The following is a 23648-nucleotide window of genomic DNA, read 5'->3' on the forward strand; positions in this document are numbered from 1 at the left end:
TTTCTAGATCTTCTATTTCCATAAAGTTTTGTACTCTGTAGGCATAGGAATAGCTAGTGCCTTTTTAAACATTGTATACACACATCTAGAGTCACTAGAGAATCTTTGAATGCTGACATTTTGTGCAACAAGTTTTCACTGTTTTATGTAAAGCCATTTGATCATACCTCTACAACGTATTTAAATAGTGAGTGACTCATTCAGACCAATTTTATCATCTCAAGAAAAGGAAACAAAACCTGATTTGGAATAAAACATTTCAGGTTTATCTGCTTGATTGCCATTGAACTACAGATTAGATTAAAGTTATAGAAGCAAATTTATTTAAATAAAAAATTAAATGACAGATTAGAGTGAGACCTGTACAGTAAATGATTTTAGAACAGGCAACAAGCTGACCATTTAATCCTAAACATTGGAGTGTTTTGTAACTTTTTAAAAAATTCTGCAATTGATGAAGCATAAATAAAAATTATCTGCAACTTGGAGACACGAACTCAAGAATATGTTAAGAATCCAAATGAGCATTTTGAGAAGCCTGTAAGGACTACATTGCACATACATATAAAATTCCAATAGCCACACATAAATTTCTGGTTTTGGACAAGACAATCCTTAGCGGACTTCTCATTCTACACAATCACAGGGAAGTAGAAAACATTTAGAAGAGCTCATGTGAAATAAGAGCAAAAAGAAACAGAAAAGTTACCTGTATTTTCCATACATAAACTTTATTCCACTGGACACCATACAAAATATTAAACTTAAGAGAAAAAAAAGAAAATATTAATTTGACATCATCGAGAAGTAACAATTGTAACATGAATTGGTCTGCAATAACAAGTACATGAGAGGCACAAACTGTGCTACAGCAGGTCTAAAAGAAGTTTCACTGTGTTTTTTTGGAAAAGTTAAAATTTTCAAGATTACTTTTTAAATTTCAATTTACAGCAGCCGACCAATTTACAAATATTTACAGAAAATCAAAACAAAAACTTGCCTTATTAGCAGCTTTTCTTTAAGCAGCCATCACTACTACTTTGCATATGGAAAGGAAACATTAAAATATAGATATCTGACCTAATCTGTATAAACATTAAGCATTTACATACATTGGTTTATCATGGATTATTTCAACTGTTTTGTAGTAGCTCTGCTGCTCAAAAATTCCAGTTTAGATTATAATTCCTGTGACCTGGAGCATAACAACAACTAGGGGATAATTTCATTTTGATAAATTGTTACTGTTGTTCCATGTAAGAGGGAAATAAAACTGGAAAGTGCCAAGTAGAGCAAAAGTGCATACTGCTTGAAGCAGTTGTAAAGCACAGCCTACTTATTTATCAAGAAACGTGCAATGTGTGCTATGCTTTAAGGATACAGCTGGACTTTTATACATTGCTTAGCTCTTCATTTCTTTACTTCAGTGTTAAGTGTGGTCGAATTAACCATTACATAGTTAAACGTAACAACAATTTAATATTCTCTGATACCTTCCCTAAAATTAATTAAGTCCTGTGGTCTGAAATTTGGGTCATAATAGTCTCCTATACAAGTCAATGGTGCAAGGATTTTTAGAAAACCCATTTTTGAATGAATAGTTATATTAACAAATGTCATAATAAAATATGCAATCTTTCTTATAAACATTTCCTTAACAAAAACTTGAAAGAGAAAACACTTCATAAAAAACTATGGGGAAAACTGCATCGTGGTTTTGATATTGTTCTTTATATTTCAGCAGACTCCAGTAAGAAGAAGAAGGAGGAAGCCAATTATCTTTTCTGTATAGTTGCTCTTACAGGTAGTACACAGTTCAAGTCTCTCTTGTCTCGTAATCTCTGCCATGACTGAGGAAAAAAAGTTACAAGGTTTTTAGAAGCTATTCTCTTCTATATCACCACCTCCTTTAAAACTGAAAGAGGTAAACCCCACACAGATCCACAAAGAGTTTTAAACAGTTTTGTTTTCCTCACAAATTTATGAGCAGCATCAGGTACTTATTTCTTTAAAAAGATTGCTTACAGTAAGAGGGAATCTGTAGTAAGCCAGACAAAATGGAGTGCACTTTTGAGAATAAGGGCTAGTCTACGCTCGAAGCGCTACATCGCCACTGTAGCGTGTATGGTGAAGACGCTCTATGCCGATGGGAGCGAGCTCTCCCATCAGCATAAGAAATCCACCTGTGAGAGGCAGTACCTATGTTGACAGGAGAAGCTCTCCTGCTGACAGAGCGCTGTCCTTACTGGTGCTTAGATTGGAGTAACTTACATTGCTCAGGGAGGTGACTTATTCACACCTCTGAGCGATGTAAATTACACTGAAGTGGTAGTGTAGACCTGACCCAAATAATTATGTTTTCAGGGGACAAAGACAACTTGTGAAGGTGGGGGTATTAGTGTATTTTAAAAGAACTAAGTCTCTTATAATGTTCTGTCTTTAAAATGGTTAGGTACCTTCCCATTTCTGATTTTGGAGACATACGCTAAATATCTGAGGAGCTATCCCTTGCTACTTCCAAAAAAGAAGAATGTGTCCTTGAAATTGGTGACAAATTATATTATCTCTATTTCTGTCCTGGGTTACAGGAGTAGAGTATGGGATTAGGTGTCTAAGGCCCTGATTTGGCAACTGACTTTATACAGGCAAACCTTGTGCCAGTGTAGAGTCAGTGCCTTTCAAGTAAACATTTCACAGGCTGGAGCGATTTTCAATGAGTTATGCACCAACCTCCCCCTTGGGGCTCCTTTAAAAATCCGAGCCTGAGAGGTTATTCTTAAGTATCTGCATCTTTTTAAATAATTAATATAGTTGTTCCTTACGGTGCCTAAGCAATTTATTTAATCATTCATTAAAAATGGACTATTTTATTTACATATATTATATGGTGCTTAACACTAGTGGCTTCACAGAAATAAAATATTTTGTACAAAAAACCCCAAATACTTTATATACTTATGAGGTCACTAATACTCTCACAATAAAATCAAGCTTGCAAACTGCCCATATTAAAAGCCCAGATCTGACCACTTGTGTCAGTAGCTCATCAACTGATCTCTTGCCCTAACACCAAAAGGAAAAAGGGACCGATGTTTACAGCATGCCCAGAAAGTTTTCCAGTATGGGCTCTCTCTTTTCCATTGCTAATATTCAATATTTAAAATCATAGGACAAATATACTGTGCCTAGAACTATATAAATAGTTATAGAATCATGCAAATGTAGATTTGGAAGAGACCTCGAGAGGTCATCCAGTCCATCCTCCACACTGAGGCAGCCAAGTATACTTAAGACCATGCCTGGCAGATGTTTGTCTAAGCTGTTCTTAAAAGCCTACAATGACAGAGATTCCATAACCCCTGTTGGAAGTTTAGTCCAGTACTTCACTATCCTTCTAGTCATAAAGTTTTCCCTAATATCTAACCTAAATCTCCTTTGCTGCAGATTAAGCCAATTACTTTTTGCCCTACCTTCAGTGGACAGAGAGAACAATTGATTACTATCCTCTTTATAACAGCCCTTACTCTTCAAATATGTTATCAAGTCCTCTCCCTCAGTCTTTTTGCAAAACTAAAACACACACATTTTTAAACTTTGCTCATACATCAGGTTTTTTTTAGATCTTTCATCCTATTTGCTGCCTTCCTCAGAGAACACAAAATGCCTATGAAATGTAACAATATTTTAAAAAGCAGAAAAGTATTTTACTCGTGTTTGTGACACAGAAAGATACTCAATTTTAAAAAGACTAATTCTGCTTGTTTCTTGAATTAGAAAAATCTGATCTTCACTTCCTTCTCTTTGTCGGAGAAACATGAACAGTGATACCTGCTATGAAAAAATCTCAATGAACCCAAAGTACAAGTGCAGGTATAGGTACTTAATTCCAAACAGATATCTCACACTCAAAGCAAACTCTATGATGGGGAACAAGGATAGGAGACAGGAGGTGGTGAGTATTTGCAGATTAAGCCCAAATCTGAGGCCCAAATCTTACATTCCAAGTAAAATCCACATCTCTCCACCATCAGCAGGAAATAGTGAAAGTTGCAGGTCAAACAACAGTCATGTCTCACTACAGTTAATGTTCTCCTCAGATTGTGCCCATAACCCCTTCCTGCTGAAGAAGTGCGTACCTGATATTTAAAATGTGTACAAAGAGCAGAAAAACAACTCGTAAACTACTGGAGGCCATATTTACCCATGACAGAAGGAGCAGTAAAGGCTCAAACTATTTTTTGTTCCATAGCTCCCTTGCAGATTCCCATAAGAAACACCACTGAATCCAGGAAAGGTTGAAAATGTTCTACCCGCAAAACATTAATAAGAAAGTCAGGCTAAGACTTTCAAAGCTGACTAAGGGATTTGGATGCCCAGTTCTCATTACAATTTATCTCTGCCTTGGAGTCCTGAATTTAAACACACAGACCATTAAGAAATTTTCATTTTAGGTACCCACTTCAGCATTAGCCCTGCCCTTGCATGCGAATGCACACACACACACACACACACACCACAAAACATTCTCACTTCATATTTCTCTCCTTCTACATATATTGGGATGAATGCCTATTACACAGATTCTGAAGTGTAAGGCAAACAGACCTGAGGCCACCACTGTAGTACACAAATCCACTGACCCTCTCAGTTTTCATTTTTTATTCCAAAAACTTTCTTGCAGACAAGAGGGCTACAAGAATTAATCTGATGTATTTTTACCTTTAGAAATTCATCCTTGATAATGTCAAACTTCTGCTTTTCATGTACAGCCCTAGCTGTGTTTGTTCCATCAAAAGGCTCTGCAAGGTTAAACGTAAAAATTTAAGTGTTAAAAAACCAACCTTTACTTTATCTTCACCTGGTAAACTACTCTGTGAGAAGCAGAGGATAAGTCAATATATTGTCACTTTCTATGAGGACTTTTAGCAACGGGCTGCATTTTCCCTTTCTGACATGTACTGTGCAGGTAACTCTCATACCATAAAAAACACAACACTAATATTCTGCAGTTGCAGTAGAGATTGTTGGAGTATTACTCCTTTAAATGTAGATAGCTGACACTATCAGCAGGAGTATTAATACAGGTCTTCTATCATGTGCTTTCGTCCACTGTACAAGTATTTCAAGTCTTATAGAAGTCAGCAGCCTATTCAGAGTCTCAGAACAAGGAACAGAGCAGCCATATCCTTAACTAATGTCCTTTGTCAGTTCATAGACCATATATTTCTATGCCATTTTAAATATATTTCTAAATATTCTAAATAAGGAAGGTCCTGTTACAATCAATAGTGTGTATTATACATCTAAATATGACTTTGTGCAACTGTTCTGAAAGGTCCATGTACAACAATGTGCTTATATCAGATCTACAAGCAATTACTTTCTCTTATTATGCTGTATATTTTGAGACAAAATTATACAACAGACAGCAGTGGTAAAATATGGTATTTTTCTTAAACCGGAATATATAAAAACAAAAGCCCTGTAAGATATTTTTAAAAACCCATCTTTCAAAAAATTTCTATTCTTCCTACTATTTTTGTCAGGAAGCTGTCCTAGTGCAGACTCAAACCTTTCCCATGCTATGCTAATAAATGACAATAAAAATTATATTTTAGTCTCCTGTCAAAAGAAAAACACTTACTGGAAGACTGGGCAAGAAGAATTTTGCAAGACTATGTATGCAACATTTTAATTAAAACAAATCAACTGTAAGTGTCCCTCAATGTTTCCTAAACGTCAGGAAGTTTTCAAAGGAAAACTCCAGTATAATGTAAATTTTACTCACTAATCAGAAGAATAATTCACTAAAAATGAATGTCAAATATAAAATAATCAAATTGCCATCCTGACAATTTGATGATTGAGAAGAGGACTAAAAGTATTTTTTCATTAGGAAACATTAGAATCCAGACTGTTTCAAGGGTAGTGGCAAGGCAGGTTTTAAACTATTTTTGAAAAAAAATCTACAACTGCACAGCTGTGTTAAAGGCTTATGGAAATGAGACTAATACTGGCCTGAATCAGGTACAGTCCAGAAAGCTATTGTGCAAGCTTCTCTAAAAACATGTGCAGTCCAGTCACTCATATGAGCTACAAGGGGATGGAACATGCTTGGGGATGGCATGGCACACGTGCAGTTAGGTCAGCACTGAGGGCCATGAGGGGCGAAAGCATTCCCAGTGTGGATAGAATCAGTGATTTAAGCTACTAAACTAAGACGTCACCACTGAGCCTGAGCGAACTGAGATTTTTCAAAGGCTTATAACTTGGCCCAATTTGGGCAGATTTTCACAGGAATAGCGAAAGAGACTCCCTTGACACAAAGGACCCACCCCCTCCCCCACCACCACCAAATTCTGACTCCCTGCTCCAAAGCACGGAGGTGCTACATCTTCTCAAAGAAAAGGTTGCCAGAATTTTAACAATTCAAAACAATGCAAAACAATGTATTTTTCTCTAGCCTTGTTCTTGGAAATGGCTAGACCATTATGGCTGAAATGTTCTAAAAAAATTCAGCCTGAGGCAGGCGGACAATCAGAATAGAAAATTTGAATTTGGCAAAATTATTAGCAACTGAAAAAAGAATCAGTGTGACAGGGTGTACAAATCTCACACTGGGTCTAGTGGGAGGGGAGTCCTGCCCCTCCCAACCTGCAGAGCATGCTCCAAATGGAGAGGAACCTTAAAAGGGAGCAACTCAGCTCAAAAGGGGGAATGCGACAGAACCAGCCTCAGGGCTCCAGAGCAAGGGTGCTGAAGAAGCCTCCAGTGAGTCAGATATTGTCATCTCTCACAGGGTCCTGGGTCAGACTCAGAATCCAGTTAGAGGGAGGGAAGGCCCAGGCTCCCCTAACAACTTCCCTTGTTGCAGGAGGGGCCAAAGCCTCACCCCACTCTAGTAAGGAGAGGGTAGGGCATCGAAAACCCTGAGGTGAAGCTAAGCCACGTAACAAGGGTTAGTAACTGGACAGAAAGCCCTTCCCACCAGGAGGTGAGAGACTGGACACTGGGTGTGCTATCCACTCGTCCACCTGATCCTCTGAGGACTATCAAAGTCATATAATGGATAGTATCAGACATCCTTAACACTAAGCAACATTATCAGCTCTGCCTGTAACACAGTACTGTAAGTGAAAGATAAACTGGGAGCAGTCACTGCATAAAATAATATGTGAAGTGAAGCACAAGGTATTATAGGACAATGGTTAAAAAAAAAAATCAATCACTCAAAGGAGAGAAGCCAACAAATATTTCCACTTTAGTCACGTAGGACTTTGCTACATAGTTGTAAAACAGTAATCTATCTTGGGTACATTAACTTTTCCACTGAAATGTCATATAATATATTATGTATCTGCATGTATTATTGAAAATGCTTGAAATAAGAGACAAGCAAAGTCTATGAGTGACAGGCTAACTTAAATCAATGCTATCAAGGAACTAAATATATGAAACTAAAAACCCCAAAAATTGCAGCTTCACACTTTACCCTCTACACATATGAATTTGTTTCTCCATTCAATGCCATCAGGTCTTGGAATGGCTCTGGCTTCACGAACTGAAATCATTTGGCGGCTCCAGCTAGAGAAAAGGAGAACAATTTGCAGACATTTTGAACCATCAGTATATGGTTACATACAAAATAGGTAAAGTGCTCATACAGAGTTATGACTTAGGAATTTCAGAGGACAGTAGTTCGAAGTACCAATATTTTTTTTTGGTGTTTCTAGGCAGGGGCTGCTCTAGTCACAGACAAACTAGGCCACTGCCTGGGGCAGCCAGGCCAAACTTGAGTAGCACTGCAACCCTGTACACCAGGTTGCAATGCCACTCAGTCAGATTTGACTGGCTGCAGCCCCCTCTCTTGATGGAGAGACAGCCAGACCACACCTGAGTGAGTAGTGTTGTGACCTAGTGCTTAGCTCCTACTCCACATCTACCATAACCACTGAACTATCAGAAGGCTCACCGCCCTCAGCCCAGAAAGTCTAATGTAGGGTGCATGCCCCTCCCCCACTTGAGAACTTCTGCTGTAGTGGGTAGGAGTGGAGTGGCACACTAAAATTTTGCATAGGGTGGCAGATTGTCTTGAGCAGCCTCTGTTTCTCTTCAGAAAATAATGGAGATCAGTCTTCGTGGCAATTAACCATTTGTGGAAAACATGAGGGGGAGACAAGAGGCAAAATTTTCATACACACATTAAAATAAATCATCAAAACATTTCAGCAATACAGAACACCACAGACCTCAATGTACATTATAACTTGGTGGTGAAACACTTTCTTATAAATAAATAAATAAAAATTGATCTCTTCACAGCTCAAATCTAGAGTGTCCAATATCCTGTTTTTAATTAAAAAGACAATTAGAATATGAGACACTATTAAAATCTAATTAAAACAAGCCAAGCTGACCAGTGTAGGTTGAGAAGTAGGGGAAGGGCACGGTAATAAAATTAGGTCTAACTGTGGCTATATAGTCGTTGTCATTAAAAATGTCCAACATTTAATCATAATATACAGTACAGTAGTTTACTCTCAGATTGGTGAAATTCACACCTGTGCAGAAAGCCTGCACAAAGCCTACAAGCAAAGTAAGAATATTAGAGAACCTTTACACTTTTTCTCTCGAACCTTCTGATTGTTTAAAATTGTACATCAATGGAGCCATGACAATTTACACCAACTGAGAATCTTCCCCCATAGCTTTACGGAAGACTGTATTCAAAGTATTTTTTACAAACTAGTTCTTATTCACGACTTCAGTCTAGACACCTGAAAAGTTTCAGCTTGTGAAGTTCAGCCACTTGAATTAAGTGCACATCCATCTTTATAGCAGAAAATATATTTTCACTCTTCCATAACTCAAAAAAATATACATGTTTAACAGTTTGTTGAAACTTCTCATGGGGTTGCAGGACAAATTGCTTAATGTACAATTTAGCTGAAATACTTCAAACAACTTAGCCACACATTTTTACATATTTAAATTTCTCTTGATTGACTGTTCCTATGCAATAACAAAAGTATAAACGGTAAATATGTCTAGCATTCAAGGCCAGCAAAAACTTTAGCTCCTATCCATACCACCACTCTAGTAGCTCCTTGCATCTCCCACTAGTTTTCACAAATTAGGGAACATTTATCAGTAGAATATAAAGTATTGTAACTAAATACTGTAATGCCCATGTCAAATGAACAACATAGATTTATTAATTCATTAACCATGTAGGCAGGCTGAGAAAGGGCTTCAGGCATACGGGGCGACTTGAAAAGATGCAGTGACCACAGTATTATTAGCAAGGTTCCACTGCAGTTCTAGAAAACATGGGTCACAGAGGGAAGAGTAATATTAGACACCATCATTTGGCTCTCACCCCAACATGGCTATAATGTCTTATCTTAAACAAGCTAAAGAGAAGAGTTATGTAACAGAATATCTAAACTGAGCAGATCACAGCAGGCAGTAAAGCCACTTTGGTGCACATTGAACATGATACACATTCCCCTTCCCCCCCTCCTTACAAATTATTGAGGTTCTACCTGGCTTCAAGATAAGCAGTTGCATCTTCAGCACACAAAAAAAAGGGGGGGGGGGAATATTTTCTGTATATTCTATTGCAGAAAAATCTAAATATTTTAAGCTGTTCTATACTAATAAGTGTTTGGGAACAACGAAGTAGCATTTCTAGTTGTTTAAAATCACATTTTACACTTCACTGAATCATGACAGTAACTACTTTTAGTTGATATCCCCATTTACTATTCATTAACATTGTATTCCTACTAAAATTAGGAGCCTGAATTAGAATTGAACTATTCACAGCAAGTAATTTATTTACTGACTATAGACTTTTTGGTTTGTAAAAAATGTTTACAAGTTTGCTCGCTATTTGTAATTGCTCAATGAACATTTTATGCAAATATATTTCAACCTATGAGTTTAAAATACACCCTTTGTTTCAACTATGTCATCAGCTATTTCTGGTGTCACTGATCACATGATGTTTCTGCTCTCTGAGCAGCAGACAAACATTTCAAGGAAAGAACCACAAAGATTTCACGACAGCCAGGCAAATGCTTCTGGTACAAACTTTTGCACGAGCACATTATGCATTCTTGTGGACCAAAAAAGTTACTTACACAAATGTTCAAAGAAAATGAACAAGTACATTGTGAATACATTCAAAAGCAATTAACTATTAATTTAAGTCAGTGTTCATTATTGCATTATCTTCCCAGCTGTATTCTGAATAGATGAACAGAGCTATGAACTATTCTACTTGTTATATACTTTGCTCTTCCTCACACTCCAAAAATGAAGAGAGAGATCACACGACCAATCCATACTTATTTTGTCATCTCTAACCGAATACAGCTTATTCATAGGATGACCTTAAACCCATAGCCCAACATCAATTATGTAACTCAAAAACACTTGCTATAAAAATCAGCACCCCAACCCCTCCAAGGGCATTTTAGAATTTATTTTTCATCACTAGGGACTACATAGTTTCAAGTAACATGTCTTCATTATACAGTTTTTTTTATTTAAAATTCTAATTCAGAAGAATAAATTCTGAAAGCAAAACATTTTCACTTTTCAATAAACAGGTAAGATTTAAAAAGAAGATTGCATCTTTCATTGTGCCTTTATTTAGTCTCCAATTCCACAGCAAAATCCACTGGATATAAGCAAGGCATTTATCAAATCAGCCCTTGCTTTGTTAAAGAGTGTTTGCCAAGTAAAAACCTGCTGCCTTCACTCAGAGCTGTTGTGTGAAATCAGACACGAGGCTCGTAAGAGGGTCTGATAAACAGAGAGGAGTTTCAGTAGATTATTTTCTTTTGAATACACTTCCAGACTAATTTACACTGTGCATTAGACTTCAATATACTGAAAGTACAGCTTTGATAATTTGGAATAAAAAATTACGTTCTTTGAAGAGATCCCATTTACTTACTAAAAGTTTACACTTCAAAAAACATTTAAAAACACATCCTCAGCAAGTTGAATTATGTACAAAACATTATTAGAGTGAAATTTAATCAAATTCAATCCAGTGTATGAGAATCAAATTGTGTATTGTTTGCCAATATTGCTGCATAACAAGTTTATTTAAGCTTTTCCATGTGTGGTGCTTCTGGGACAATCTCCAAGTCACAATTCCACATCTTATTTTCCCCTCGATTATTTCATTTATAATTTGTATTACAGTGGTGCCTAGAGGCCCCAACTGAGACTGGAGTCTAGGCACTGTACAAACACATTTTAATTGACAACCTCTGCTTGAAAGAGTTTACAGTGTAAATAGACAACACAGACAAACAGTGAGAGGGTAAAGAGAGACATAACAAGGTGAAGTGACTTGCCCAAGATCACACAGCAGGACAATGGTGTAGCTGCGAACAGAACCCAGCTCTCAGTCCCAGCCCAGTGCCCTACCTACTGGACCACGCTACCTTTGTCATAAGCATTACTTAATTCTACCGGATATGATGTATATAAATTTAATTTAAAAATCTACTGTCTTCATTTAGAGATGATCTCTCAAACTGATCACCAAATAATATTACATTGTTCTCCCTCCACCCAAAACCCTGTGACAGCTGACCAATTAAGCACTCAAGCCAGGTAACAAGAGTATTGAGGATGCAGATGAAACTTTAATTATGTCCCATTGCGAATATCCATTATGATACAGTTTTCAATTATACGGTCATACTACTTCTAAATTGTATATTTTTCTCTCTAACACCTATATTGTGTGTTGCATCTTGTAATATTATGTATTACTCTGTATAGGCCAGAAGCTATGAAAGCTACTTATATGAATTCTACATACAAATAATTATTCTTTAATCTGTACTATGTTGTATAATAGGTCAATAGCGAAAATTCGCTGGAATATATAGGCCACCTAAGTATGAAATAAGTGCATAGTTAACTACCTCATCCCCTGAAATGCAACTAAGCTGGGAATGGGTGACAGGGGATGGATCATTTGATGATAATCTGTTCTGTTCATCCCCTCTGGGGCACCCTGCATTGGCTACTGTCAGACAACAGGACACTGAGCTAGATGGACCTTTGGTCTGACCCAGTATGGCCGTTCTTCTGTTCTTAAGGAAGGCTCTTCTGCTTGTTGAAAAGTAGTATCGTATTGTGCATGCTGCTGATTAAATTACCGTATATTCTCGTTCATAAACCAAATATTTTTGGTAAAAATGTGACGCAACGAAGAGCGGGGGTCAGCTTATAAAACGGGTCTATGGCAAAATTTGATGATTTTAAACTCTATGGAATCATTGAATATCTAATACATTGTCGTTTTATTTACCTGGAGCGTCTGCAGGCATGAAGCCCCTCCATTCCCTGTGGCCGCGGTTTGCTGTTCCCAGCCAATGGGAGCTGCAGGAAGTGGCACCACTTCCTGCAGCTCCCATTGGTTGGGAATGGCAAACCATGGCCCCTGGGAGCTCCATGCCTGTGAACGCTCCAGGTAAACAAAAATGTCCCGACCTGCCAGCGGCTTACCCTGGCTGGCCGGGAGCTGAAGTTTGCCAACCTCTGAAATATACGGTCGGCTTATGAAAGGCTTATACAGTTTTTACCATTTTTACTTATCCATCTTGGGGGGGTTGGCTTATAAACTAACCAGCTTATGATCAAGTATATACGCTATTCAATTATATAGAGAACTGAAAGATCATTAGAAGTATTGGAGCATTACAGTAATGAAAACAGCATTAAGTATGTAAGAATGAAAAAATATGACAGGAATCTATATGCTGCAAAAAAGTTTGATATACTGTATAACGTTTGTCTTTTTTTATATGAATGCTCAACCATACAATATTCACGTTCTCTTAACGTGAGAATTTTTTTTTAAATAGAAACTCCCAGGTTTCATTATTTTCTTTTAAAGGAAAATATTCCAGAATGATATCACAACATGCTCTTGGAAAACTGAAATAATTCATGCTCTTCTTGAAATCTTGTCCTCTCGCAGTTTCCATGACTCTGTCCTCTCCTCATTCTTCTCCTATCTCTAATTGCTCATTCAATGTATCCTTCGGAAGATTCTTAATATGGGGTTCTAAGGGGCTTTGTTCTTGGTCCCCTTCTCTTCTACCGCTATACCTTATCTCTGGGTAATCTCATTCACATACACAAATTCAACTACCATCTCTATACTAAAACTCACTGATCTACCTCTCTACTCCAGACCTCTCCTTCTATCCAAATTAAAATCTTGGCCTGTCTCTCTGACATCTCTTCATGAATGTCTAGCCATCTCCACAAACTCAACATGACTAAAACATAGCTCTTAATCTCTACTACCTCCTCTCTCAATCACTGTGGACCACGCCACCATCCTGCCTGTCACTCAGGCCAGTAATCTGGTAGAAGTCTTCGACTCAGGCCTCTCTCTCTAGGTTCTCACATCCATGTCTAAATCTTGTGGATTCTTCCTGCATCACACCTTCCCTATCTATCCACATAGATAAAACTTCATCTACGCTATTCTCTCATGTCTCAGCTACTACAACATCTTTCTCTTTGGCCTTGACAAATGAAATCTTGCCCTATTCATATCCATTCCAAATGCTGCTGTAAAAATCATCTTCCTAGCCCATCATTATGACTGTCACCCCATTCTTTGCATCCCTCCACTGGCTTCCCCTTCTTTTTTGCACCAAACATAAGCTATTTGTTTTCATTTTCAAAGCCCTTCATTGTCTATCTTTCAATTTGCTGTTATGAGGTCAACTCCTTTCTCCAACTGACTCATGATACAGAATACTCCAATCAGTCACTTATTACATCTTCAAACAAATATCTTTGTGCTTTCTCCCATGCTGCCCCTCACGCTTGGGAGCACCTCACCATGAACATCCACAAAGCTACCACATTATCCTCCTTCAAACTGTTTGTGATGCTTACAAAAAAAACTTGTCAAAGGTTAGGTGGCTGATATGCTGAGACCACTACCTATCATGCTGACCAGTACTGTCTCATTGTTTCCTCGTACAGCCCATCTGTTGTCTCATTTTACACTTAGATTTTAAGCTCTGTGGGTTAGGGGCAACCTTTTTGTACTGTGTTTGTTCACCTAGCCTAGAGAGGTCCTGGCCCATAACCAGGGCTCCTATGCACTACAGTAATATACATTTTAAAATTAAAAATATACCTTTAGTAACTGTTGTTCAAGATGTGTTGCTCACGTTGATTCCAATTAGGTGTGTGAGTGCCACATGCACAGTAGCCGGAAGGTTTTCCCCCTAGTGGTATCAGTCGGGTCAGTTCAGGTGCCCCCTGGAGTTGCGGCTCCATGGTGCCGTATATAGGGTCCTGACGACCTGCTGCCACTTCAGTTCCTTCTTTCTGGCACTGCTCCGACAGAGGGATAGGCAGGTGGATCTTATAATGGACATAAGCAACATCTCAAAGAACAGTTAGTTACGAAAGGTAGGTAACTGTTTTTCCTTTGAGTGCTTGCTCATGTTGATTCCAATTAGATGACTCTCAAGCAGGAACTTGGAGACGGGTTTGGAGCTCATGGGTTCGCTGATTGAAGTGCCGCTCTAGCCTTCTGGGTAATGGCACAGTGGGAGGTAAAAGTGTGGATTGAGGACCATGTCACAGCTGTGCAAATTTCCTTGATTGGAACCTGGACCAGGAATGCCGTTGAAGGTGCCTGCGCCCTCATGGAGTGCGCGGTCATGGCGGGGGCAGGTACTTTAGCCAGATCGTAGCATGTCCGGATACAGGATGTGATCCGCAATAAATTTCTTTGGGAAGAGACTGGGAGACCCTTCATTCTGTCTGCTACTATGATGAATAGTTGAGTAGCTTCACCAGTTTGATATAAAAGGCCAATGCCCGGTGAATATCCAAAGAGTGGAGGTTTTGCTCTCGGCTGTTGGTGTGTGGCTTAGGGTAAAAAACTGGAGGAAAAATGTGCTGATTAACATGAAACTGGGAGATGACCTTCAGGAGGAAGGCTGGGTTGGTCGAAGCTGAACTTTGTCCTTATATAAGACTGCGTAAGCAGGTTCAGATGTTAGGGCATTAAGCTCTGACACCCTCCTGGCATCACCAGAAATGCCACCTTCCGTGAGAGAGCGAGCAACGAGCATGTCACTAGTGGTTCAAATTGGGGCCCCATTAGTCTGGAAAGAACAAGGTTAAGGTCCCAGTCTGGGATTGGTTGCTGTACTTGAGGGTATAACCTGTCAAGTCCTTTAGGAAAACGTCCAGCTATCGGATTGGTGAAGACCGATCAGCCAGCCACGCCTGGGTGAAAGGCAGAAATGGCAGCCAAGTGGACTTCTACTGATGGCATAGAGAACCCTTGTTGCTTCAGGTGCAGAAGGTACCCAAGATAAAAGGCACTGACAAGTGCATAGGAGACTTATGTTTCTGCGATGACCAAATCACGAATCTTTTCAATTAGGCTAGGTAGATGGCCATAGTAGACTGTTTCCTATTACCAAGGAGGACTTCCCTAACTGGATCAGAGCAAGCAAGCTCCATCGGATTTAGCCATGGAGCTTCCAAGCCGTGATGTGGAGAGATTCGAGATTGGGATGCTGAAGATGGCAATGATCATGAGTTATCAGGTCCAGGAGCAGCGGTAAAGTGATCGGAGTGTCCACTGACAACTCCAGAAGAGACGTGTACCAGTACTGACATGGCCAGGCTGAAGCTATCAATATCACAGAGGCTTCATCCTGTCGAACCTTGAGTAGGACCTTGTGGAAGAGTGGAATGGGTGGAAACAAGTAAAGGAGGTGGTCCTTCCAAGAGAAAAGGAAAGCATCTGTGATCGAGTCAGGGATGTGAGTCAGGAAGGCGCAGAACTACGGACACTTCGTGTTGTGTCTTGTTGAGAATAAGTCTATTTGGGGAATTCCCCACTGCTGGAAGATGGTGTTCATGACATCCGGGTGTATGGACCACCTGTGGTTGTGAAAGGACCTGCTGAGATGGTCTGCCAACTCGCTCTGAGGAGGTAAGATGCCTCAAAATGTACCGAGTGGGTTATGCAAAAGTCCCACAGTTTGAGGGCTTCCTGGCACAGGGGAGAGGAGTGTGCTGCTCCCTCTTTTTATATAAAACATCCCTGTTGTATTGTCTGTCACGACTGATACTTGGAGGGGAGGTGTGTGAGGTCTGGCATGCCAGACGGACTGCCCTCAATCTGATGTTGATGGAAAGTGAGAGCCCTGCTTGGGACCAGAGGCCCTGAGCTTCCCCAGATGCGCTCCTCACCCCATCACTGATGCGTCCATGACCAGGGAAAGTGATGGTGGAGGTCTGGAGAAAGGAATCCCTGCACACACAGCTTGCTGGTTGAGCCACCATAGGAAAGACTCAAGAACTGGCTACGAAAGACTGACTACCTTGTCTAGACTGTCCTGGTTTGGTCAATACACCGATGCTAGCCACGCCCAAAGGGGTCAGAGCCTCAGTCTGACATGCTGCACTACATCAGTACAGGTGGCCATGTGGCTGAGGAGCTTCAGGCAATTCCTTGCCGTGGTGGTAGGAAAATGTCTGAGAACTTGTATGATATCATAAAGAGTCTGGTTGGAATGCTCTCACCTGTCTTGAGTCCAAAACTGCCCCTATGAACTCTATCATGTGAGTGGGGGAGAAGGCCAAAGCTGTCAAAAGTTGATCTTATTAGGCTTACCTGTGCCTCCACTTGTGTTCTGGAGCAGCCCTTGATCAACCAGTCGTCGAGGTACGGAAACACCTGCACCTGGCACTTCTGTAAGGAAGTGGCCATGACTGCCATGCACTTGGTGAACACCCAAGGTGCCACTGACAGGCCAAAGGGGAGGACCGTGAACGGATAGCGATTGTGGTTTACCACAAACCTGAGAAACCTTCTGTCAGGCGGAGTTATGGATATATGAAAGTATGTGTCCTTCAAGTCAGGGCAGCATACCAGTCCTCCTGGATCCAGGGAAGGGATAATGGAGGCCAAAGAACTTCAGCTTCTTCATGAATTTGTTCAGAGGAACCTCCTCCATCACTCCCGCTCTTAGTAGCGGCTGCACCTCTTGCATTAGGAGATGCTCGTGAGAGGGTTCCCTGAAGAGGGACGCGGAAGGGAGGATGGGAGGGGGGAGAGAAGCTGAACTGGAGAGAATATCCCAGTTCTACCATGTGGAGATGTGTTCCGGACCCATACATGGCATGAAAAGGAAGGGATGGGATAGTTGGATGCAACGTTTGAATTGGTGTGTCGCCCTTGGGTGCACCTTCAAAAGGCTTGTTTTTGTCCAGAGGGCTGTTTCACCTGCCCAGAGCCCTGAGCAGATGAAGGAGGAGGCTGCCTCCTGTGGTTTCTATTAAGCCTCCTAGAATAGTCTTGCCTGTTCTGAGGTTGGTAGAATCAAGGCAGAGGCTGGGGCTTAAAATGCCTCCATTGCATTGAGGGGGTATGGTGGCCAAGGGATCTGAGAGTGGCTCTGGAGTCATTAGGCCTACGGAACTGAGAGTCCGTTCTCTTGGAGGGTTGAGCCCTCGATTAGGAGGTCCTGGATGGTCTGTTGGACCTCATATGGGAGCCCTCATGCCTGCAGCCAGGAGCTTCTTCTCATGGCCACCCCGACACCATGGTCCAAGCGGCTGAATCGGCAACATGTAGGGCTGTCAGTAGCGAAGCCCATTTCACAAGCTTGCCCTCCTCCACAAAGGTGGAGAAAACAGCCCTCAAGTCCTCTGGCAGAAGCTCTGTGAACTTTGACATAGCCCCGCGGGAACTGAAGCTGGATCACCTGGTGGTTTGAAATCCAAAGCAGGAGCTCCCCCAGTAGAATAGACTTTCCTCCCGAAGAGGTCCAGCTTCTTCGCCTCTTGGGCTTTAGGCGTGGGTCTTTGATGCCCTTTATATTCCCATTCGTTTGCCGCTGCCACCACTTAGAAGTTGTCAAGGTTCCTTCCCCACTCTGAACTCTAGGGTACAGATGTGGGGACCTGCATGAAAGACCCCCTAAGCTTATTCTGACCAGCTTAGGTTAAAAACTTCCCCAAGGTACAAACTTTGCCTTGTGCTTGAACCCTATGCTGCCACCACCAAGCATGTTAAACAAAGAACAAGGAAAGAACCCGCTTGGAGACGTCTTCCCGCAAAATATCCCCCCAAGCCCTACACCCCCCCTTTCCTGGGGAAGGCTTGATAAAAATCCTCACTAATTTGTATAGGTGAACACAGACCCAAACCCTTCGATCTTAAGAACAATGAAAAAGCAATCAGGATCTTAAAAGAAGAATTTTAATTAAAGAAAAGATAAGAGAATCACCTCTGTAAAATCAGGATGGTAAATACCTTACAGGGTAATCAGATTCAAAACAGAGAATCCCTTTAGGCAAAATCTTAAGTTACAAAAAGACACAAAAGCAGGAATATACATTCCATTCAGCACAGCTTATTTTACCAGCCATTAAACAAAAGGAAATCTAACGTATTTCTAGCTAGATTACTTACTAACTTTACAGAAGTTCTGAGTCTGCATTCCTGATCTGTTCCCAGCAAAAGCATCACACAGACAGACCCTTTGTTTCCCCCCTGCCCGATTTGAAAGTATCTTGTCTCCTCATTGGTCATTTTGGTCAGGCGCCAGCGAGGTTATCTTAGCTTCTTAACCCTTTACAGGTGAAAGGGTTTTGCCTCTGGCTAGGAGGGATTTTAAAGCACTGTATAAAGGTGGTGGTTACCCTTCCCTTTATTTTTATGACAGGGGTCCAGTGGTGGGTGTGAATAAAAATGTTCAAACCCTTTAGAGGGGACAATATATTTCCCCTCTGTCCTTTTCACCATCGGGGCAGAGAGGTGAGGGTCTGCCACTAAGTTTTTGTGGTATCCTCTATGGTCTTAATAAGCAGCAGGGCAACTCTGAGAGTCACTGGGGGCCAGGATATCTACCATGGGGTCCAAGGACTCAGAACTCCTCGACCTGGAGCCCCAGGTTCTGGGCCACCCTCTTCAGGAGCTGTTGGTGGACCCTACTGTCCTTGAGTACAGGAGCCATGGAGGTTTGAGCCACTGCTTCATGTGGCGATGACGAAGACAAGGCTCTAATCAGGACCGACTCTTGCTCCTGGCCTTGCATTACCATGTGCAGAGCCCCTCTGCAGAGAGCACTGCCGGTGCAGAGCATCTCTATTAGAGTCTCAGTGCCAAAGTCTCCCGTGTCGATGCCAGGGAACTGTGCACTGATGTAGAGGTGCTAGCATTGGCTTGGCCAAACTTGGCTCCGAGTGGGGTTGGAGAGCAGCCTCCATCAGAAGGATTTTTAATCTTTGGTCTCTTTGCAGATCTTGCAAACAGTCCTTCTGATGCAATTGCCCCAGACACTTCAAGCAGGAAGTGTGAGGGTCGCTCCTGGGCATAGGCTTGTTACAAGCTGCACTGGGTTTAAACCCCGGGGACTGAGGCATGCGCTGGTGCCGGGGAAAAGGGCGGGAGGAGAAGGGTAGGGAAAATGGCGGGTAATCCCCAGAATAATTCCTTACTGGAATTCTAACTATACAATGACTAAACTAACTACAACTACTAACAAACTGATTTAACTATTTCATAGAATCATAGAATATCAGGGTTGGAAGGGACCTCAGGAGGTCATCTAGTCCAACCCCCTGCTCAAAGCAGGACCAATTCCCAGTTAAATCATCCCAGCCAGGGCTTTGTCAAGCCTGACCTTCAAAACCTCTAAGGAAGGAGATTCTACCACCTCCCTAGGTAACGCATTCCAGTGTTTCACCACCCTCTTAGTGAAAAAGTTTTTCCTAATATCCAATCTAAACCTCCCCCATTGCAACTTGAGACCATTACTCCTCGTTCTGTCATCTGCCACCATTGAGAACAGTCTAGAGCCATCCTCTTTGGAACCCCCTTTCAGGTAGTTGAAAGCAGCTATCAAATCCCCCCTCATTCTTCTCTTCTGCAGACTAAACAATCCCAGCTCCCTCAGCCTCTCCTCATAAGTCATGTGCTCTAGACCCCTAATCATTTTTGTTGCCCTTCGCTGGACTCTCTCCAATTTATCCACATCCTTCTTGTAGCGTGGGGCCCAAAACTGGACACAGTACTCCAGATGAGGCCTCACCAATGTCGAATAGAGGGGAACGATCACGTCCCTCGATCTGCTCGCTATGCCCCTACTAATACATCCCAAAATGCCATTGGCCTTCTTGGCAACAAGGGCACACTGCTGACTCATATCCAGCTTCTCGTCCACTGTAACCCCTAGGTCCTTTTCCGCAGAACTGCTGCCGAGCCATTCGGTCCCTAGTCTGTAGCTGTGCATTGGGTTCTTCCGTCCTAAGTGCAGGACCCTGCACTTATCCTTATTGAACTTCATCAGATTTCTTTTGGCCCAATCCTCCAATTTGTCTAGGTCCCTCTGTATCCTATCCCTGCCCTCCAGCGTATCTACCACTCCTCCCAGTTTAGTATCATCCGCAAATTTGCTGAGAGTGCAATCCACACCATCCTCCAGATCATTTATGAAGATATTGAACAAAACCGGCCCCAGGACCGACCCCTGGGGCACTCCACTTGACACCGGCTGCCAACTAGACATGGAACCATTGATCACTACCCGTTGAACCCGACAATCTAGCCAACTTTTTACCCACCTTACAGTGCATTCATCCAGCCCATACTTCTTTAACTTGCTGGCAAGAATACTGTGGGAGACCGTGTCAAAAGCTTTGCTAAAGTCAAGAAACAATACATCCACTGCTTTCCCTTCATCCACAGAACCAGTAATCTCATCATAGAAGGCGATTAGATTAGTCAGGCATGACCTACCCTTGGTGAATCCATGCTGACTGTTCCTGATCACTTTCGTCTCGTGTAAGTGCTTCAGAATTGATTCTATATATTTATAGAGAACAGTCTGAAGACCACTAGGGAGAAGGCTTGCCGAAGCAAGAGAAACTAGCCTTCCGGCTAACTGTCACAGGCGGTAAGAAGGAACTGAAGTGACGGCAGGTCTGCAGGACCCTATATACGGTGCAATGGAGGCGTGACTCCAGGGGGCACCTGAACCAACCCGACAGATACCAGTAGGGGAAAAACCTTCCGGCTACTGTGCACACAGCGCGCACATACCTAATTGGAATCGACATGAGCAAGCACTCGAAGAACTACTGCAGATCATGTAAAATGTACTCTGATCTGTACTGAACAGCAGTTGATTTCCAGGTAAAAATTCAAGGTGTTTGTTTTGACCTAAACTGTCTGGGTCAAACAGGGGGCTGTTAGGTCAAGCACCTCAGTTAATATAAGGTGAAACTATGAAACAATGAGGGAAGAAGCCACTGAAGTAATCAGGACCCAACCTACTTCAGGTCAAAATCATTACCTTCAGTTGCATCCAGAAACTCTGAATCTCTTTGGAGAGGGAAGTTTCAGTCTAAAACAACACACTAACAAATAGCTGGCTTTAGGACAATAGAGCTATCTGATTTTTGACAGACTATTTTACAGATTAAACTAAGGTAGTTTATTAAACAACCGTAGGCACATCTCAGTGCCAAGCTTATACAGGCACATCCAAGTGCTGTCATGTGCCCCTTTTCATTTATTTCTCTCCTTGCTCTTCATCACCCCCATCCTGTCTCCAAACCATTCCTCTCTCTCTGCTGATCAGTCTTAAAATGTTAGCAAGCTAAGTCCAAACATGCAGCATTTTCATTTATTGCAAGATGCTAAACACATGTAGAAGTTTATCACTTACTCAAATTCTGTGGCATAGTATTTGAAGAAGCCCACTAATAAGTCTCCAAGAGTCGATCCATTTTTGGAGAGGTAAGGAGGAACGGTGCGTGGAGCTTGATGTACAAGGTGCAGCTGCATAGTAGGATTAAAAGATTCCTGTCAAAATAAAAGAATAGAGAATATAGCCTTTCGTAAAGTACATGCTGCAAGACTGCACTTAATCTAGGTGCTTTCAAGATCAGACATACACAGCAGAAAGTTGCCCATCATTTATTTAGCAAGTGCTGTAAGTGTACACGGCCCAGTTTCTATTTACCAGTGAAGGTCCCTATTGTTCCTCCTACTCCTCTGTTGCATACAAGTAACTCCACTGACCTCAACGAGAATTAATCATCCCCTGCGTGGGGACGGTCAGTCATGTTATTTCCTGTGCTCCCTTTCCCTTCATGAAGATGCCTAAGAACGGTCACATCAGAAAAATCTCAAAATTGAATTTTTATTTGCATACCTACTATGACAGACAGTCTGAAAGGGAGGGGAAACTTATTTCATAGTTAGTTTTAAACCAATATGTCAAACCCCTGGCTCCTATGTGACCGTGCATCTTCTCAGACAATGATTTCAAAGACTGTAGTAGTAGCAGCATTTCCTCTAATCACGTTAAGTGAAAATATTAAAAATCATTTAACAACCAACATATACCTGACTATATAATCCATGGCACTTTTGTTTTTCCACCAGAAATACTGGAGGCTGACCACAAGAAGAGTTGCCTTTACCAATTCAGAAAGTCTTCACCCTACTAAATAACTTATTTAAATTTTCCCTTTTGTTTAATTTTTTTTTTAAACAATTTAACTTTCCTAAACATAAGATGGGTATGTTAAAATAGCAGCAAGCAACTGCCAGTCTTGCCATTTTGCATACAGATCAGGTATTCATCATCATCATCATCATTATATTTAAGAGAAACTTGTACAGCACCATATATTGCAAGTTCACCTCAGAATATGGAGGCATGGCAGAAGGAATCGTAAGAAGAGGGAATGTAACTCATCCTTGTATTCCTAGCTAATGAAGTAGGTTTGAAATCCCTGTAATAAGAGGGCACATATGAAAAGATTCTAGTTCTTGAATTGCAACTTTAATACTAATTGTATTACTTTTTAAAAAGGAAATGTACAGAAATTAACAGACTTCTGAAAGCAATCTTGCAGCTTGCAAGAGAAGAAATTCGCAAAAACTGAAGGAACTTCTTCAGGGTCAGTTATTTATTATTGTTTGTTATTCCCTGTGCCTGCTAAGCTTTCAGAAAATAAAAACTGAAATGTACAGAAAGCTTCTCTCAAGTTTAGCAGTAACTCCTCACTTAACGTTGTAGTTATGTTCCTGAAAAATGTAATTAAGTGAAACGACGTTAAACGAATCCAATTTTCCCATAAGATTTAATGTAAATGAGGAGGGTTAGGTTCCAAGGAAATTTCTTTTGGGCAGACAAAAGGCATTATATACTGTACAGTACTGTTCTGTTGTTAGGACGTGCCCCTGGCTCACCCCTCACAGGCACAGCCTGCTGCAGACAAGGACGCTAGGAAGCACCTTGCGCAGCAGCAGTGGCAGCTTCTCCCCAGAAGAACAGGCGCCAACTTTGCTGGGAGATGCTCCAGGCCCGCTTCTTCCTGTCCCTGCTCCACTCCAGGCCCACCTCTTCCCACCCCACTCACCACCTCCCTGGAGCACGCCGCGTCCCCACTCCTTCGCCCCCCTCCCCAGAAAGTCCTAGGCACCTCCAAACAGCTGTTTGGTGGTGGGGGAAGAGCTACCGCTGGGAGGGAGAGGGAGGAGGTGGAGAAGAGGAACTTGTGCAATGCTCCCTTGTAAAGTCGCTGCTCTTTCACAG

The 23648-nt window shown here is 41.4% G+C and overlaps 1 protein-coding gene across 4 annotated transcripts in view; it reads right to left on the reverse strand.

Annotated features, from left to right (window-relative positions):
• Positions 1-710: 710 nt before the first annotated feature.
• Positions 711-23648, reverse strand: part of TENT2 (terminal nucleotidyltransferase 2) — a 75683-nt gene continuing 52745 nt past the window's right edge. For all 4 annotated transcript variants that reach the window (XM_007066697.4, XM_043546894.1, XM_037902952.2 and 1 more), the window contains exons 12-15: positions 21768-21904; positions 7493-7584; positions 4720-4799; positions 711-1850 (exon numbers count right to left, since the gene is read on the reverse strand). In XM_007066697.4, the coding sequence (XP_007066759.1) occupies positions 1776-1850; positions 4720-4799; positions 7493-7584; positions 21768-21904 (384 nt within the window). In that variant the 3' untranslated portion in view covers positions 711-1775. The remainder of the gene's footprint in view (positions 1851-4719; positions 4800-7492; positions 7585-21767; positions 21905-23648) is intronic.

The sequence above is a fragment of the Chelonia mydas genome, chromosome 5, assembly GCF_015237465.2.
Source record: "Chelonia mydas isolate rCheMyd1 chromosome 5, rCheMyd1.pri.v2, whole genome shotgun sequence".
NCBI lineage: Eukaryota > Metazoa > Chordata > Testudines > Cheloniidae > Chelonia > Chelonia mydas.